The sequence below is a fragment of the Lampetra planeri genome, chromosome 18 (genome assembly GCF_965212315.1).
Source record: "Lampetra planeri chromosome 18, kcLamPlan1.2.h2, whole genome shotgun sequence".
Taxonomy (NCBI): Eukaryota; Metazoa; Chordata; class Hyperoartia; order Petromyzontiformes; family Petromyzontidae; genus Lampetra; species Lampetra planeri.
Window position 1 is genome coordinate 12,296,186 of NC_136124.1, and position 19,308 is coordinate 12,315,493.

General features: G+C 51.9%; 2 protein-coding genes across 3 annotated transcripts in view; both read right to left on the reverse strand.

Annotated features, from left to right (window-relative positions):
• LOC144723676 (ras guanyl-releasing protein 3-like) overlaps nucleotides 1-1,111 on the reverse strand; it is a 37,570-nt gene extending 36,459 nt beyond the window's left edge. Inside the window, exon 1 of the mRNA XM_078602593.1 lies at nucleotides 1,028-1,111. The gene's annotated coding sequence lies outside the window, so the exon portion shown is untranslated. The remainder of the gene's footprint in view (nucleotides 1-1,027) is intronic.
• On the reverse strand, nucleotides 384-19,086 carry ARSB (arylsulfatase B). Of its 2 annotated transcripts, XM_078602595.1 has the most exons (8): nucleotides 18,646-19,086; nucleotides 16,657-16,843; nucleotides 14,706-14,896; nucleotides 12,985-13,192; nucleotides 10,109-10,358; nucleotides 8,575-8,645; nucleotides 6,426-6,551; nucleotides 384-5,386 (listed from the first exon to the last, which is right to left on the reverse strand). In XM_078602595.1, the coding sequence occupies exons 1-8, from the start codon at nucleotides 18,901-18,903 to the stop codon at nucleotides 5,109-5,111; spliced, it is 1,569 nt and encodes a 522-aa protein (XP_078458721.1). In that variant the 5' UTR covers nucleotides 18,904-19,086; the 3' UTR covers nucleotides 384-5,108. The 2 variants fall into 2 exon arrangements, with proteins under 2 accessions (XP_078458721.1, XP_078458722.1); XM_078602596.1 differs by lacking the exon at nucleotides 384-5,386 and having other exon boundaries at nucleotides 6,467-6,551; nucleotides 8,531-8,645.
• Nucleotides 19,087-19,308: the final 222 nt, after the last annotated feature.

A 19,308-nucleotide genomic window follows, 5' to 3' on the forward strand; every position in this document is an offset into this window, starting at 1 on the left:
AAAAACCTATATTATGGACAGATCATTATTTCTAACACGAATTGCCAAAGTGAAACGATTTCTCAAAGGTTTTCATTATCATCTTCTTGGTTCTTTCGGTAAAGTCACGGAGAAGGGAAATAATAAAATAATAAAAATAAAACAATAAAATACAATTCTCACGACGTTTCGGCCACAACGCAAGCAGCCGTCCTCAGAACTGTATTTTGTTGTATTTTTATTATTTTATTATTTCCCTTCTACGTGACTTCACCGAAAGAACCAAGAAGATGAATCCCTGCAGTCACGAAAGCTTTAAATCGAAATTTGCATTATTAGTTACAACGTTTTTGATGAATTAACGCGATTCAGTAAAATGTAAAAAAAAAAGACAAAAACATCTATTTTGCAACAGCAAGGCATGTTTATTACTCCTGTTCAGTCTCAGAATCGGCAGACGGCTTTCAAAAAACCGTACTGCCTAGAGCAGTGCCTCTTAACCTGGGGGTGCGAGATTGCCCTTTTTGGGGGTGCCAGACACGGCCAAATCTTTTTTTGAGAAGATAACTAATTTGAAACAGAAATAAAGCACGGGCACGCAAGCACAACTACTTTGTTTCATCAAACCCCATGTAATTATTAACATTGTACATTTTTAAAGATTGAGAACCAAATGTGTGTAAGGCTGCAGTAAAGGCAAAGAACCACTGGCCTAGACCGTTGTCCTTTTAAACGTTTATTGTAACGTATCGATGCAATTATCACCGCTCAACAGAGCATTCAACCGGTTTTTTTTCCGCCCCCGTTACAAAACCAAAGGACATCGTTTCAAGATGAATTAAAACGTTCTGAAAAATGAACTACATTTCAATAATGTAATGCCGCTATTTGGTAAAATCATAAAGTGAAGATTCAACCGTTGCAAATTTCAATATAACAAAAAACTCACGAAAATCCCAAAGTCAAATCATTCATTGCACGCGACTTAAATTCAGGCACATTTCAGATTTTCTTTTTTTACAAAAAAAGTGTAAAATAATGCACTTACGTCCTCGCTCGAGCAATCGTAAATCTTGCCGCCGCTTAACGCGTCTGACAAACGTCCAGAAACAGCGGACGGAGGTGCAAGCGAACTGCGGCACGCGATGGAAAAGTGGCACCTCTCATACCGTCACCTCCACATGCTCACCCCCCACCACCACCAACAATACAGTAGAGGAAATGCCACGAGCCTGGCTCTAGTCCAAGACAAGGCCGCTTGTGCTAATCAGACGCGCGCAGCTGACAAATCGTAGCCGCAAACGATTCCACTCCGTCGATCACGAACCGCGGCGAGCTAAAAAAAAATCCCTTACTCGGCCATCTCGAGCGGCAGCGGTCCCCCAAGGTGGTGAACGCACGCACCTGAAAGCGCTCCAATTACTCACACGGGAGGACTTAAATTGTGAACAAAAATTTGACGGCCACCGCAAGATGCCCTCTTTGCAATCCGGTGGGATGGCAGCGCGCAACGTGGTGGCATCGACGACGACATTTCATCGCAGTCGTTTTGCATCCCCCTCATGAGGCAGAGGCCCGATCCGTTCCTCCTGACGTGGTTGCCTGGCTTGACCACACTGACTGTGAAATTGTAGTTGTTGTTGGTCTGCATCGACACCATCAGCCGTACGACAAGAAGAAGATGATGCAGCAGCAGAGGCCGCCATTGCAATAAAATATATAATCCGTTATTCTGGAGTTTGGATACGGACAAGGGTAAACAACTTGGAATGCCGTGGAGAAGCTTCAGAAAACAAACATTGTAGACGTTCTTAAGAAGAGGAGTCGGTTGCAATGAGTAGGATGTGCGCAGGATGGAGGAGGAGGATGGGTGACAGGATACCACGATGGGCATTGGAGTGACACTTGGCGTTCAGACACCAGACGGTGCGACGATTGCCAAAGGCAGACCTCGGCTCCAGCTCAACTTTTAAACAGCAGAAGAAGGTGGAAGGTGTAGAGCGTTGTCATGGCCATGATGACTTGCTGTATTTCAATATTACTAATAATGTAATTTATCAAGGAAACGCTCACCGAGTCTCAAGATGCTTTCAGGAGGGGCCCTCCATTGTGATGTTTGGCTACTGCCTCTTCATTTTCTCTCTCAAGGAGTTCTTTACTTGTGAGAACATAAAACACAGTGGAGGACCTGGAGAAACCCCAGGCATGAGAGGATAACGCCCAAAAGGCTCGCACAGACAAGTCTACAAACCCGCTTGCTGTACTGCCACGTCATGGCCAAATCGTGGCCCAGATTGTCGGGGAGTGTCGCAGATCTGTACGCGATCAGCACGCGATTCGTCAGCGGTTGCCTCCAGAGTTCGTAACCGCAGGCCTGTCCTGCGCACTGCCACGCCACCACACCACCACCACGCCACCACCACGCCACCGAACCCAACTGCACAACCACGCCACCGCCGCGCCACTGCCAACGCCACCGCGTGCATGGCGGCATGTCACGGCGTGTCGGGTGACACCGCCGTGTGGGTTGTTCAGGGACTGAAACGATCTTGATCCGAGTTGTGCGATTACAGTTGCGCGCGAGAGTTTGCTGGGAAGCTCCCCGCGTGACAATTGCACACAAGCACCTTGCAGCACGCTTTCCCCACGCTTTCCCCACCAGCGGTGGAACTCTCCACGGCTCTGTTGATATCTTTTAAGTCCCGACTAAAAACGCATCACACCATTTTATAAAAAAAATAAGTTTTGCTGGCTGGCTGGCTGGGACGGACGAGCTAATCGGCTGTGTTCCTCTTTGGCTCCTATTCCGCTGCCCAGTTCCTTGTCTTTGTCCTTTCCATGCACGGCGCCTTGAGACTTTCTTGTGAAAGGCTTCAAATAAATGCAAATGTCTCCCATTGTTGTTCCCCTATCACTGTCGGGCACGGCGGCTGTGACATGCTAAGTGCTTATTTGAAATTTTTGGTCAGCTGGGATTTGACCAAATTAAGTGCAGAATTGGTCTTAATGTAATGGGTTAATTGTGTGCCGTCATTGGTTGTCTGGGCTCCGTTTAATCACGGGCAGCTGCTTCAATTTGAAATCAAGGTCTCAGCACTGCCGGCCCAAAAAAAAAAGTATAAACGGATTTGTGACAAGCAGCAGTAATCTGATTTATCATCATCATCACCACGATCAATGGGCAGCTAGCCCATAGGTATCCACTGCACATTTGTTTGCACTTTCCTCTGTCCGATTAAGACAATAACTGATTACGCAATAACTGCGAAGCATCCCTTAGGGCAGGGGTCGGCAACCAAAATAACAAGAAGAGCCATCTCTTTCCAATTCGGTACAAAATTCAGTATTTCAAGAGCCGCAATGCATCTGAGTACATACTGTACATACGTACATATCGTAAAAAAGCAGCCCGTAAAGAGCCGCATGCGGCTCCGGAGCCGTAGGTTGCCGACCCCTGCCTTAGGGGATGACGAGTACCTGCCGTTGTTAGTACAGGACTCCTCTACTTACGAACTTTCAGAGATACGCACAAACCTGTCCATATGTCCAGTTGCCTGTTCGGACCGAGAATCGTAGACTCAACCGCCGCTCAATAGATCGCGGTGGTGGCATCTACATCTACAGAACATGAAGAACCAGTGGCATCTACATCTGCAAAACATGAAGAACCAGTGGCATCTACATCTACAGAATGTGAAGAATCAGCGGCATCTACATCTGCAGAACGTGAAGAATCAGCGGCATCTACAGCTGCAGAACGTGAAGAACCAGTGGCATCTACATCTGCATAACGTGAAGAACCAGCGGCATCTACATCTGCAGAACGTGAAGAACCATTGTCATCTACATCTGCAGAACGTGAAAAACCAGCGGCATCTACATCTGCAAAACGTGAAGAACCGGTGGCATCTACATCTGTTAGAACATGAAGAACCGGTGGCATCTACATCTGCAGAACGTGAAGAACCCATGGCATCTACATCTAGAGAACATGAAGAACCAGTGGCATCTACATCTGCAAAACGTGAAGAACTGGTGGCATCTACATCTGCAGAACATGAAGAACCAGTGGCATCTACATCTACAGAACATGAAGAACCAATGGCATCTACATCTGCAGAACGTGAAGAACCCGTGGCATCTACATCTGCAAAACGTGAAGAACCAGTGGCATCTACATCTGCAGAACGTGAAGAACCCGTGGCATCCACATCTGCAAAACGTGAAGAACCAGTGGCATCTACATCTGCAGAACGTGAAGAACCAGTGGCATCTACATCTACAGGAGATTATACAACTTTCCCCGTGTTGAGTGTACACGCCGTACAACAAGCTTGGAATCGACAGGAGTAAAGTCGGACTTACGAACAAATCGACTTACGAACAGAACTCTGGAACCTAACTCGTTCGTAAGTAGAGGAGTCCCTGTAATCTGATTTCAGTCGCTGTGTCAACTCCCCAGCACCGCCTGTGACCACCACGTCAACGTTGGCAAGCACAGGACACGGGCTAGTCCGTCACGTTCGGCACCACTTCCTGTTTTACCTGAAGTTAAATCGTCGTCGTCATCGTCGTCATCCATAACCGTGTCATCGCCGAGGCAAGTTCCACCTCATCGACAGACTGCGATGGCACTGAACTGCTTTGGGAAGGCGGGCACGATGTGAGAGAGTCCATGGGTGCCACTGGCAGGGCCGAGGTCGCACTCCAAACTCCCACCAGCCTACAGCCAGGATCGCCGCAGAAATTGTGCTTACGTAGTCTAAACATGTTGGCGAAAACACAGAGTGACTCTAGTCTGCACGCTGGTGTCCCTGTAGACTGCGGCGTCTGTCATTGCAGGCTACACGCTGGTGTCACTGCGGACTCTGGGGCTACAGGCTACACACTGGTGTCTCACCGTAGACCTTTAATCTACACACTGGGATTGCTGCAGCCCACAACGCTCCATACCCTGCACGCTCATCGATCAATAACCAGTACACTGCACGTTCATTAAAACAACGATTCCCTACGATCGTTCGGTGGGGCAGTGCCGAGGGGCCGAACAAACAACGGATGGCGCGCGGGGCGTGCACCCCGGGGGGGGGGGGGGGCGACGGCGTCGACCTCCCGGGGGCCCCGCCAGCTCAGGCCCACGGACCCCACGCCCCCGCGGGCCCGGGGTCGCATCGGGGGTCGTCGGGCGGGTAGCTGATGGGCACCGAGCTCTCGTCGTAGCGCTGCAGGCGGAGCAGCAGCTCCCGCACCACGTCGGGAAAGCGGTCCGAGAGGTCGGCCCTCTCCTCCGGGTCGGCCACGACGTCGAAGAGCCGCACGCGTCTCGCGGGAGCGTCGTCGCGAGCGAGCGCCGGCGGTGGCTCCTTGGCTCCCGCGGCGTCTGGCGGAGGGAACCATTGACCGCATCCTGGAAACAGAAGGCCACGGTTGAAATACGCCACGGTGTTCCGCGAAGGTGTCACCGAACCGACGTGGGGGCAGCCCTTGTGGTTTTTTCCCCTCTAAAATGCAATATGTGTGTCGTGTGATTAGAATCAGCTCGTCCCGTGACCACGAATGACTATCCGTGGTGAAAACAGAAACGTGTTTACCCTTTCCGGCAATAATACAGGAGGTGTTAAGACACCCATCATCACAAGGCATCAGGTCTGCATCAGCCACACATGCTTGTGGTAAAACATGGAAACAAACATGCTTTCATAATGTACATGCACTGTCCTTGAAGCTGATTGGCCTACGCCAGAGACAGCCTCCTTCATGGACTAGTCTCACCACCAGTGTTAGATCCGAGAACGCCAAAAGGTGAACAGCACAATGGCAATGCAAGTATAAAAGCTTTTCGATCTCGGGTTGAGCAGTAATAGTTATGGGACCATTTTTTCTGGTTTCATCATCTTTGTTTCCAGCAAAAAGGGTCCCGTGGCGATCCGTGGCTTTAAATCTGCCACTTTGAGGAAATTCATCAGCGGTCCACCAACGGACAGAAACTGGCCTTCGATTGGAAAAGTGGAATTTCCGGCACTGGCTCAGGAACGAGCAGCAGAGGTGAGTACCACTCAATGCTTCTTTTGCCAAGAAAGAGAAAAAAATAAGAAAAAATTCTACATCACCCGGATTAAATGTCGCAAAGTTCGGAAGTTACTCACCAACAACTATGGCCCTTGGCTATGTCTGATTTGAAACAGAAGTCTGAGGGTTGACGGTGTATCTGGGTGTGGTGGGGCATGCCTGTGACCCTGCATTTTGAGGGCGAGGGTTGGTGGACTGCGTCGAGATTTATAAAACTCCCACACCTGCTTGCAAGGTGGTAGGAGATCACAAATGGAATTTGGCCAAACATCCCATTACAGAAACCTCCTGGAAACAGTCCCGAGGCACAGAGAAGGCTTTCCTAGATAAACAAATGGAATTATTATCATCATCATCATCCTCATATACAACATTACCTGGGTCTCCGGTGAGAAGCTTCCAGTTTTTATGCCTCAATGCCGCATGTATGGAGATGTTGAAGGTAGAATTGTTCCATCGAAATGGAAATCTCTCGTTCCTTTCTGCTTTGCCCTCAACGGCACCTGTAAAAGAAAAAAAAACCCAAAGTGAAACCGGACCCACGGAGACCCGCGGTGTCAAGGTGATCACACTGGACCTGCGAAGCCAGAGGTCGCCGCCAGTTCCTCTGCTGGCGCAGAAGTTTATTTAGCGAATGCTTTTACACGCAACTGTCATCCAGTTAAGAGCGCAGGATACGCAAGCAAAATAAATGCATTTGTTTGTCGACGTTTTACATACATATATGTGAGCGAGTGGACGTCAGCCCCACGTAGCCACAGAGCCATGTGGCAGCCTCCTCCTCCTCCAGCAAGTGCAGGGCAACAACAACGACAACAACCACCAGTACCGCCCGGCACGGCCCTGACGCACTTCACAGCCGGAGACGATGTGCGGCCACGGTCTCCTGGCTCCCCGCAGTCGCAACAATGGGAAACGTTCCCCAATGCCCCCTTCCTCCTCTCCCCCCCCGCCCCCCACCACCTGCCTCCGTCCTCCCCAGCAAAGTGAATGTGCACTCCCGCAGTCAGTCCAGCGGCTGGTCGCGTGTGGTGGGGCACAGTGTGGCAGGTCGCGTGTGGTGGGGCACAGTGTGGGTTCACTGCCACCTCTTTAAAGGTGCCTGGTTGGGCGTGGAAGTGTGGGCCACAATACCCTGGTGGAGGTACGCTATAAATATTTTAGTGGAAGCCCCTTTTTTCTCGCCAGCGGTGGCATGAGCGAGCAGTTGCAGAGCTGCGCCTTTACATCTAGGCCACAGCAAAAATTGGTACCACCTGAGGTGGAAAAAGCTTTCGCCGCACACAGATGTGTTCAGGTGCCTGTAAGAGTGAACAATTTGATAACCACCACTTGTTTCAAACTTGTTATCACGTAATTCACTGTCTTTGGCCACATAATCAAATTAAAACCCCTAAAGTTGTGCCACCTTCAGGTGATAAAAGCTTTATCCGCACACACGATGTGTTCACGTGCCTGTAAGAGTGAACAATTTTGATAACCCCCCGTCAGTCCACTGCCAGATGAGGGCCTCCCCGCGCCGTGGGAGAATGTTCCGGGTTTAATTTTAACCGCACACTCAGTCGCGATGGTGAGCGTGAGGGCCAAGAAGGCGAGGGAGGCGTAGGCGTAGCGGCCTACACAGCATGATGGTTGCTCATGTGAAGCACTATCCAGCCTCAAAAGCATGCTGAGCTTCCGAGATCTGACGAGATCAACCGACCCGGGCGAGACCACAAATATTAACAGATTTAAAGTCAACTTGGTGATATAGAACGAGAAATCAGCCCCACTACCTCCACGCTCGAATGGGCACGGGGCGGTGCTCATCACCGCTGGTGACAACGCACCAATGGTGAAAAAAATCCTCATTCCTATAGCGGGGGCGAGTCTATCCATAGGACAACCGCTGTACACTTCCCACGGAGTTCGAACTTATTCGAGCAACCCGGAGGTGATGGGTTGGCTGGGTCAATCGCAGACGAAAGGTGTTGAACTTGTGACCTTTCAATCGTGAGTTTGCATGCTCCGATTAACAGAGCAAAGTTGAGGGGAAACGTTCACAACCAGACGTGGGCAATTCCACAATTTTCAGACGCACATTTCAGAGCCACTTTACAGAAGTGTGGGGAGTGACCGTGAGAAGCGGCCACGCGCCGGCTGGGCACACAGTGCGCCAATCGACAAGGGAGTACAATTCAGACGAGAAATCATTGTTTGCCGTTCTGGGCAATGCCACGGCGCTGGGATTGCCACGCTTCATTTCGTGTCATGTGTCAAGCACCATTTCTAGAAGTGTAGACAATCATCTTCAAACTTGCAGCCTGAACGTAGTCGTACTATTATTAATGGTTAAACACGTAAGAGGCTTTCGCGACAAATATCATCCATAACATTGTTTTTTTGGGTTAGATCGCATAAATATAAATTTGTCGTTAAACACGCCACCAGGAGGATTTCTCCACAAATCTGGCTGTCGCCTGATGATGCTGGTTGTAATTACCTATCTACGTGACAAGTAAAGTAGAAGTCTTCAGTGAGACTTACACGGCAGATTGTCTTCAAACATCGGGTCAATGTTGTGAAGAATTTCTACCCGCGGCGAAGGGTGTCCGTCACTGCAACAAGAAACGCGCCGAGTGAGCCGGGCGGCGGTGGCAACCCCACGCGGCACTCCGCAGCCGCACGCGGCGCTCTGCAACCCCAGCAAGGGTTCAGTGGATCGCCGCAGCGATGTTTCGGGACGCGCCAACCCTTGGACGTCGAGAAGGATCCATCCACCCCTGGAGAACGCGGTACGGTAAATATGGACTCCACCTGTTCCATCTGTATGGCTTTTATCCGGGTGCTCTGGTGTCCTAATTAGTTGGCCAATAACACCTTAATATATAGAAGATCGCAGAGCTCGGGGGGGGGGGGGGAGGGCTCACTGCGTGGCTTCTGCTATCTTCACGCTCGTCCGTGGTTCCTCCTCGTGCCTCTGAGTCTCTCTCTCGTCGAGAGCGAGCGAACACCGTGTGGCGGCGGTGCGGTACAAGTTTATTTTTTTTTTATTTAAAAACTAAACTATTTTTTTACTTTACCAGGTAAGGGCCCACTGAGCTGTATCGCTCTTTTTCAGATGCGATCTGGCTATCACAAACAATAGCTCAACTAAGTGGCTTACCACGTAGAAATGTATAGCAGTACGCCAAATACTCTAAATGCGTAACGTTGATTCTAAATGTGGAGGGGGAAAAATGGCGGACCTGGAGAAAAATCCACGCGACCACGAGGAGAGAGACATGCAAACTCCAAATATACAGCAGCAGGCGTCTGGGTTGGGATCGACCCCACGACCTCCTGTATACCAGGCGAGGTAGTTAACATCTCCTAGCCACCATGGTGAGATGTTAATTGGCATACAAATCACAGACAAGCAGGAAGTCAGCCACAACCCGCACCAAGATCTGCGGTCCCGTATTAGTATGTTTGGCCAATTCAATTGATGAGTGATTATACTCTTTGGTTATTTCGGTAAAGTTACCTATGTGACTTTATTTTATTTTAATACCTACGTGACTTTACCGAAAGAACCAAAGAGTATGGATTCCTGCAGTCACGAAAGCTTCAAATTAAGATTAATGAGTGTTTATACACGTGGGAGGAAACTGGAGAACCCGGAGAAAACCCATTCGGGGGTGGGGGGGGGCAACTCTATTCCCGCACAGATGGAAACAGATGGCGATTAGTCCACTTGCTGTACTGCCTTCTCCTGGTAAGCCAGGGCATGGCACACCTCCTCGAAAACCCACAGGAAAGGAGTTTCACAACATTTTTCCGGTGATCCACCAAACCCTCCACAGTTTTGGATCACAGGCAGCTGCGTGCAGCAGCCACCGCCCGCGTGCGTCACATTATTAGAATTTCCATCGCTCAGTTAGTTATGGTCATCTGTGACGTAATAAACTCCGCGAATGTCGCGTCACCAGCATTCATCAGCACGTTTTATCGAACGAACGCTCAGCAACCTACATCCAACAGACAAAGCATTGTCGAAAAAACGTGCTCCAGGAAAACCTACGCGGGGTGGACTCGGCACCTTATAGATTTCCAGACGTCGAATCCGTCCAGGGGCTTCGTCCCCGCGGTCGATCCCCCAGCGAGGTTCACGAGCGTGGGCAGCCAGTCGGAGATGTGGACGAGCTCGTCGCACACCGCCCCCCTGCCACGCCTCGCCAGCAGCGGGCTCGCGACGAACCCCACGCCGCGGATGCCACCCTCCCACAAGGTGCCCTTGCGGCCACGCAGTGGCCAGTTGTTGCCTCCCGCCAGCGTCTGCCCTCCGTTGTCTATTGAGCGGGCCATGTGGGGGGGGGGGGGGGGTACAAACGGGAGGCGCGCACCGTTAACAGACAAAGATCCCCCGTGTACCCTTAACAGACTGTTGGGGCAAGTGCTGTTAGCGAATACTTGTTGAAGGCCGGCATGGCACACGGGGGGTGGGTGGCCAACACAACGCTCGGCCGCCTTTGTCTCCCCAGCGGAAATTATTTTACACATCGCAACAGGTACTCAGTTGAGGCTGAGTCGACCTAGGGAAGGCCCAGCGCCGGTGCAGATAATCGCCGCGGGTTATTGGCCGTGAGCAAGAATCGAACTCGGGTCGCCGGGTTCGTAGCGGAGCGCGCTAACCGCTACACCAGTTTCCATCAACACCACGTGTCACACACGATGGTGCGAGTTAACGCGCAGGCCGATTTGCGGTGATTCGGCACGAAGCAAAGTTGTTTATGGGCACGAATGTGGATTAATATGGGGGTACAGATATTGACAAAGACATCCTTGATATACAGGCAGTCCCCGGGTTACGGAAGGGTTAGGATTCCCATAAACAATCCGTGACCCGAATTTTCCGTATGTCGGAAACTGAACAATTTTCTCCAAAAACCAAGAAAAATCCCATAGCTGGAAATAATTGTGCCTCCCCGACTACCCGATTACCAGTTAGTTTTCTCTCAGTTCTGTATCGCGCTGTACTCCGTTGTCTATCGCTACCTATACTGCATCGTATCACTGTACGTACGCTCTGCACTTCCTACGATTCTTTCATTTAATCGAATATCTCCCCGAACACTACCCATTATTAAACTAAGTGAACATCTCCTGCATACAGAAAACAAACAATTACGTCATGCTGCAAAAGGAAAAGAATTACGTAACACTACAAAAAAAATTCCATTTACCGAAATCCTGATGAAGCTCGGGCTTGGTGAAGGCGGCGTTTTGGTGGAGAGAGGCGTAAGGCGGGTCGGCTTACGCCTCGCTCCGCGGTATTCACACGCAACCTCACCGCGACGCTGCACTACTTACGCTTAAGTAACTGACGCAACAAAAATCCGCATATCGCATTCTTTTTTTTGCAACATGATTTATGGGCGCATTTCCGTAAAGTCGCATTTCCGTAAGTCGGGTGTTTCCGCAACCCGGGGACTGTCTGTATAAGAAGTACGGTACAACCATAGCAGGACAACAATGGCTGCACTACCCTCTGCTGCCCACCACGTAGGCCCACAGCCGATCGCACCCGTTAATGTGCGGCGGACACCCACCCGCTATCCGTGCGCATCCCGTGTGATCTCGCCGCATGCTCTCCGTGTTTTAATCGCTACGTCGTATCCACGTCGCGTTACGGAGACAAACAAAAACCTCTCACGGCGAGCAGCGCTTCACGTCAGGGAACAGCTCCGGGGAGGTGACGTCACTTGAAACACTCCGGCAGTCACGTGACGGCCTCTCACTGCACAAGCCACCACCGCCCGGCCACGTGGCGGCTTACAGGTAGTCCCCTGAGTTACGATGGGGTCCGACTTACGATATTTCGATCTTACGATGGCGATACGACAAAATTGCCATCAACAACCTAACATCGTTCAAGTGTGCAGACAACAGACAGAATCTTGGTGAGTACAGTACAATATGATACGTTACGATACGTTCATTGCATGTATGATACGTAGCTTTAGCGATTTCGTTTTAGGGTTACCACGATACGATACGTTCAATGCATGTTAAAAGTATCTGTAGCAGATAGGATTGTTTCCTGAAAAAACTTTCGATTAAATTGCAATTCATATAGGTAGGCTAAGAATTTACCTTGTTTTTTCTACTTTACATTTTGCTGTGCAATACAGTATTGTAATTCATAAATACATACAGTATATAGTTTATACAGTACGGTACTGTAAATTGCTCTGTTTTGCTAAATTATCACCATTCTTTAAGACTCCTGGGTAGGCGAGGCCATCTTCGACTTAAGATATTTTTGACTTACGATGGGGTCGGCGTAACGCATCTCCATCGTATGTAGAGGACTGCCTGTATTTTGTATAGTTGTCGGTCACCCTCGCAGCGGCGGCTTTTGGCTGCTGCCATCGAACAAAGACGGCCACTGCATGGCGCGCTTTCAGGTGCGCTTCTGCGGCCGTCTGGAACGATCCTCCTTCCCGATACGAGGAAGGCACTGAAGCTGTGTACTTTTAAATCATCTAGATTGAAAGCTAATTCCTTAAGAACCGCTTTTTGTAAACCCACAACATTTACTCGATTGTAAATGTTTTTACAAACAGTGTTCAGAATTGTAAATGTTTTGAGTTTACTCTCCAACACACCGATGTGCTGAACTAGTAACTAATTGATACGTTCTGTTTACGTGACAAACCTTACTAAGTGGCTGTGTCGGGCAGTGGCGGCTCTAACGACACATTTATATTTACGTGATCTAAGCACAAAGAAAAACTTCTATCATGGATAATATTGGGTCGCGAAGGCCCTACTACTACTGCGTGTTAAACTGATATTGTTTGTTGTTGTTTTCAAATGACGGCAACGCGAAGCCACGGGCGGGAATCAACAAAAACTCAAACGCCACTCTGGAGAGGCGACAATCCACCACGACCTGAAACACCACCACCTCACCCGTGGAGAAGACGAGCACGGTGTTATTCCAGAGGTCGAACTTCCGCAGGGCCTCGGTAATGTTCCCCACGGCCTCGTCCATCATGGAGACCATGCCAGCGTACTTCCGCCTCTTGGCGTCTCGGATGAACGCGTAGGGCTCCAGGTACTTCTGCGGGACTTGCAGGGGCTCGTGAACCGACTGCAGAGCGAAGTACAGGAACAGCGGCTGGAAGAAAAAAAAACACAATGGGGGGGCGGGGGGGGGGAGGACACGGTGAGCTGGTAGCAATGTTCAGCATCTCCCAGCTCATATGAACGCGGCAGCGCTAATCTTTGGCGTTGGCTCCCGGGACGAAGGGGGGGTGAGGAGAGTCTGCCTACGGGGCGACAGCTGGTGAAATTCGTTCTATCAACCCCCAGTGGGATGATAGATAGGCTCGGCTGTTTCTTGGACAGGATTTGAACTCGCGACCTTTGTTCAAATCAAAAGCTGGGGCTGGGGTGAAATGCCAGATGAGGCCCCCTCCGAGGCCCTATTGGGTCTGAGGCCCAGGGAACTCCCCCCTCCCTCCTGCCCCACCTGTCCCTCCTGCCCCACCTGCCCCACCTGTTCTTCATTGCCCCAACCTCCCCCTACTCAGCAGCCCTGTTCCGACTCGGAGTCTATACTGAGCCTGGTGGTCACACAACACTGTAATTATTTCCGTCCGTCCGTTTCATTTACAGTGGCTGAAGTTCAAGTGACGGACCACAAGGCACGTTCGGCATCGTAAACACGACCTGCCTATAACGTAACTATGCTGCAGTTAATAAAGTAAATCGCCACACGAGGAAGAGCCGCCACCACCACCACCACGTTTCCATGGCCGTCATCTCACGATGCCGCGTGGGAATTGGCCGATCGCCCCCCCCTTCCCCCCGACTCCACACTCACCGCGCCCGGGCTACCCGGTGCCTTTCCCACGCGCCTCCTGGCAGCTACGAGAAGCCACCGCGGGCGGCGTTGTAACCCTGGCGGCGTCGGTGAGGCCACGCGAGCTGCGAGCTCCTCCCGAGCGGTCCGAGGAGCGAGGTGAAGGGCCCCCCGGCCGGGTGGAGATTGAAGCTCTCGGGGCGCCGTCACGGAGAGAGCGCGAGGGGGGGGAAATAACTCGTGGAGGGGCGCGTCGACGAGTCGAGCGAAGCCGACGCCTACGCTCGCGATACGCGCGATACGCGCGTTGTCGCGTCCCACGTATCGCGCGAGAGAGGGGGGGGGATTGCAAATGACGCCGGCGTGTAGGCTGACGGCACGGAGGACGTCGTGCAAACGAGACGGAGAAAGTGAGGCAAGGATCGATTCTTGGATCGAATCAGATTCTTGGATCGAATCATTGAAACCCTGGGGGGGGGGGGGAAGGGGCTTCGTGGGGGTGTGGGTGGTGAATCGTTCAATTAATCCGTGGGAGCGGTGGCGCAGTGGTTAGCACGCTGCGCTACGAACCCAGTGACCTGAGTTCAACTCCCCTAAGTCGGTTGTGTTAACATCAGCACTGGGGAGACAAGAGTGGCCGGACGTGGTGCTGGCCACCCACCCCGGCGTGTCCTGTGCTGGCCTTCATAATAGGTGCTCGCTAACGGCACCTGCCCCCAACCTTCTGGCCACAAATGATAGCTCGACGAAGTGGCTGATCGCGTGAACATTTACAGCGGCGGCTTCCTGTGTCCCAGGCACAGGCTCCCACCGTCAGATCTCGTACCTTGCTCTGATTGTGCTTCGCAATAATCTCCCGGGCCCTGTCGACGAAAATCCCGGCCGAGTAGTCTCCGTCATAGCCATGGGCGACGGCTTCTCCGTCCCTGAAGTCCAGCGCACAGGGCGTGTGGTTGAGGGCCGGCGTGGGCACGCACCGCTTGTGGGAGTAGTAGTCCTCGCTGCCCGTCAGGTACCCTGCGCTCGTCACGAGGAGTTTAAACGCCGCCGTCACCACTGGGCTCATTCGCGATCCGAGGGTCACCTTCGTTATTGTACGCACATTGAACTTCTTTTGCACCGCACGTAGCCAACCGTGCTAATCGGAGGTGCCGGGGAAGGACAACAGACCTTGTATGGGTCTTTCTGTGAGTCTATGGGTCTCTGTGTGAGTTTATGGGTCTCTGTGTGAGTTTATGGGGCTCTGTGTGAGTTTATGGGTCTCTGTGTGAGTCTATGGGTCTCTGTGTGAGTCTATGGGTCTCTGTGTGAGTCTATTGGTCTCTGTGTGAGTCTATGGGTCTCTGTGTGAGTCTATGGGTCTCTGTGTGAGTCTATGGGTCTCTGTGTGAGTCTATGGGTCTCTGTGTGAGTTTATGGGTCTCTGTGTGAGTCTATGGGTCTCTGTGTGAGTCTATGGGTCTCTGTGTGAGTCTATGGGTCTCTGTGTGAATCTATGGGTCTCTGTGTGAGTCTACGTATGTACGTTGAACTTTTTTCGCACCGCACGTAGCCAACCATGCTAATCACAGGTGAAGGGGGAAGGACAACAAGGTGGTGATGATACAAATCGTCTCATTCGCATCGTCCTCCTCGTGTCTATCGTTTGTTCCACGCGCGTTCCGTGGGCTTTTCACGGCCGACGTCACGATTCCTAATTCGTGCTCCGGCTTAGAAATCGCGTGTGGCCACGATGTCGATTCATTGATTGACATCGATCGTTAAGCTCACGACGCTGTTCATCGAATACGCGGTGGTAAGAACTGACCCTGGACGATTCGTGTTTCCTGCATGGAACGGGTGCATCTGCCCACTGCAGCCACTCAGAAGCTGCTACGTTTATTAAAAAAAAAAACAATAACCTCAACCGGTTCCACGCCGCCACACAGCATTCGCTCACTCTCGAAGAGAGAGGACGACTCGGAGGCACGAAGAGGAACCGCAGACGAGCAGGAAGGCGGCAGCAGCAGCCACGCGGTTAAGCCGGCGCAACCAACCATTGCCCGAGCTCTGCAGTCCTCCACATATATGAAGCTGTTATCGGCCAATTAGCGAGTGTTGACGTGTGGGAAGAAACAGGAGCACCCAGAAAAAACCTTCTCGCGCGAGGTGGAAGGGCAACATCCCATACAGATGGGGCAGGTGGAGTTGACTTTTTCTGCGCGGCCACCTTCTCCTGGCGAGCCGGAGTGCGAGCAACCTCCTCCCCAACGCCCACAGGAAGGGGGTTTGCTCAACATTTGCACAGCGATCCACCAACCCCTCGCTGCCTCCTCTACAGTGCTGGATGGCAGCACGCATAGCCACGACCACCGCCGCAGCCGCCGCCCGGCAACAATGTTTAAAATACACTCAACACAAAGCGTTTACAAATAATGATTACTACTGAACTGAAACCCTACCCTGAATCAAGACTCGCTCATCCTTGGATATGGAACTGGAAACTTCCTAAGAGGGCGTGTTGTGGGAGGAGGTGGGCAGTCCTCAAATTCCACGTTTTATAAACAGGGCACTACATTGAAAACCATAAAATAAAACACTCAATGTATTTTCTCTGGTAAATTTCTATAAAAAATATAAAACATATTCTGGGCCTCGTGGGTGAATGGGTAGTTGGGGGAAGGAAGCTTCCAAATCCGCCGCTGATTGGCACCGAAGGTGACGGCGGTTGCAAAAAAACTTGCGCGCCATCGACAGCGGACAAGCTGGGCCCAACGTTGGGCCGACGTTGCACTCACCGAAGTACGAGTCGAAGCCCCTACGCGTGGGGAGGCACTCGCGCTTGTACATGCCCAGGTGCCACTTTCCGACCATGTGCGTGGCATAGCCGGCCTGCTGCAGCAGCTGGGGCAGCAGCTTCTCGTCGCTGGGGAGGCAGTGGGGCTGGCAGGGCCAGATGATGCCATGCTGCAAACCCGTGTGGATCTGAACAACAACGACGAACAACAATAAACAACACGCAACAACTTACTGCAGCAAAAAAAGTATTATGAAACTAGATTTTTTTTTTTAACCATTTTGTATTTTACCAGGTAAGGCACATTGTAAAATGAAAAGTGTTGTTGTCGTTGTTCACAAAAATGGAAGGAACCGGAACGAGAGGAAGAGCTAACAGAGAATGGCTTGATGAGGTGATAAGAGATTGGTGCCAGACAGATGTGGCCGCTACTTGAGCACATTGGCACAAGACAGAGGAAAGTGGAAACACATGAGGAAATGTGCAGTGGACGCCTGCTACAGGCTATCTGCCCATGGGTCGTGATGATGATGATGAAGTAGGCCCACTGAGCTATGTAGCTCTCTCGATTTGAAGTTTTCGTGGCTGCAGGAATCCATACTCTTTGGTTCTTTCAGTAAAGTCACGTAGGTAGAAAAATAAAATAAAACAAAAAATAAAATATCACGATGCTACGATCGCAACACAAGCGGTCGTCCTCGGTATACCAGGCGAAGTCGTTAACATCTCACCACCGTGGCACCCCGAATTACCGTCCCCCCCGCCCCCGCATACGGGGATAGAGCGCTGCACCCTCGCGTGCGTGGGTTTTTCTCCAGGTGCTCCCGTTTCCACCCACGTGTATAATACACACTTGTATAATGTGTGTGTGTGACACGTCTGTGTGTGTGTCTATGTGTGTGTCTATGTGTGTGTGTCTATGTGTGTGTGTCTATGTGTGTTTGTCTATGTGTCTATGTGTGTGTGTCTCTATGTGTGTGTGTCTATGTGTGTGTGTGTCTATGTGTGTGTGTGTGTGTTTATGTGTCTGACATGACTTTGAACCCGGTGACACGGGTTCGATTCCCGCTCACTGCCAACATCAGTGAAAATTATTTGAACCGGTCCCGGGCCTCCCCTAGGTCGACTCAGCCTCAAATGAGTACCTGGTGCGGTGTATAAACATTGCCACTAGGGAGACAAAGGCGGTCGGGCGTGGTGCTGGCCACCCACCCCCTCGTGTACCGTTCCGGCCTTCATAGGTGCTCGCTAACAGCACTTGCCCCTACAGTCTGTTAAGGCTATACAGGGGATCTTTGCCTTTGTTTGACACGTATATGTGTGTGTGTCTATGTGTGTGTGTCTATGTTTGTGTGTCTGTGTGTGTCTGAGTGTGTGTCTGACATGACTTTGATTTCCGCTCACGGTCACAAAATCGGTGACAACCACCTGAACCTGTCCTGGGCCTCCCCTAGGTCGACTCAGCAGTAAGTGAGTACCCGGTACGCTGTGTAGTAAACATCCCCACAAGGGAGACAAAGGCGGCCGGGTGTGGGGCTGGCCACGCACGCGCCTCATCGTGCACCGTCTTGCCCTTCATAGGCGCTTGCTCGCCAACAGCACTTGCCGCAACAGTCCGCTGAGGCTACCAGGGTGATCTTTGTCTGTGTAGACGTCTATCTGCGATGCGCGTGGGGAGCGGTGGTGCAGCGGTTAGCGCCACGCCGCGCTACGAACCCGGCGACCCGAGTTCGATTCCCGCTCACGGTCAACCAACAGCGGTGACGATTATCCGAACCGGTCCTGGGCCTCCCATAAGTCGACTCAGCCTCAAACGAGTTCCCGGTGCGTAGTCAGCATCGCCACAAGGGAGACAAAGGCGGCCGGGACGTGGTTCCTGTCCACCCCCGCGTGTCGTCCCAACCTTCACCGGTGCAACGCGCTCAGGGCACTTGCCCCGACAGTCTGCTCGAGGCTGGGGCTCCTTTGTCTTTGCGTGGCATCGCCTTACCTGGTACCTGCCGGACATCAGCTGACTGCGAGACGGGGTGCATATGGGCTGCACGTAGTAGCGGGCCAGCGTGACGCCGTGCCAGGCTAGGTGGTCCAACTGCGGGGTCCTGATCTCCGAGCCGTGAAAGCCCACGTCGTTCCAGCCGTAGTCGTCGGCGAGGATGAAGACGAGGTGAGGTGGAGGTGATGGAGGAGGAGGTCTTGCCGGCGAGACGCACGCCACCACCAGAATCAGCAGCAGCGGCGCAGGATTCATCGTTATGGACTCTCTCTCTGTCTCTCTCTCGCTGTCTCTTGTTGATGTCAGATCATGTTCTCTCTCGTGTTCTGCTTTTTTCGCCCTGTTGCCCGCGCGTCAAAGCGGCGTTTCCGTGGGCTCAGGCCGGACGCAGATTCCGCTCCGCCTCCGAAGAGGAGGAGGGAGGGGAGGATGGAGCAGTGGAGGGAAGGGAGGAGGGTGATGGTGGGGGTGGTGGATGGGTGGGGGTCGTGGGTGGTGGGGGTGGTGGGGTGGGGGTGGTAGGGGGTGGTGGGGTGGGGGTGGTAGGGGGTGGTGGATGGGTGGTGGTGGGGTGGTGGATGGGTGGGTGTCGTGGGTGGTGGGAATGGTGTGGTGATGGGTGGTGGGGGTGGTGGGGGGTGATGGGTGGTGGGGTGGGTG

Bases quoted from the DNA above. Each gene is read 5' to 3' on its own strand.
- ARSB (XM_078602595.1), bottom strand. From the start codon at position 18,903: ATGAATCCTGCGCCGCTGCTGCTGATTCTGGTGGTGGCGTGCGTCTCG. The intron at 13,193-14,705 runs GTACGAGATCTG...TTTTTCTTCCAG, and splicing joins CGAAGCACAATCAGAGCAAG to CCGCTGTTCCTGTACTTCGC. The intron at 10,359-12,984 runs GTGAGGTGGTGG...CCCGCTCAATAG, and splicing joins CGTGCTCGTCTTCTCCACGG to ACAACGGAGGGCAGACGCTG.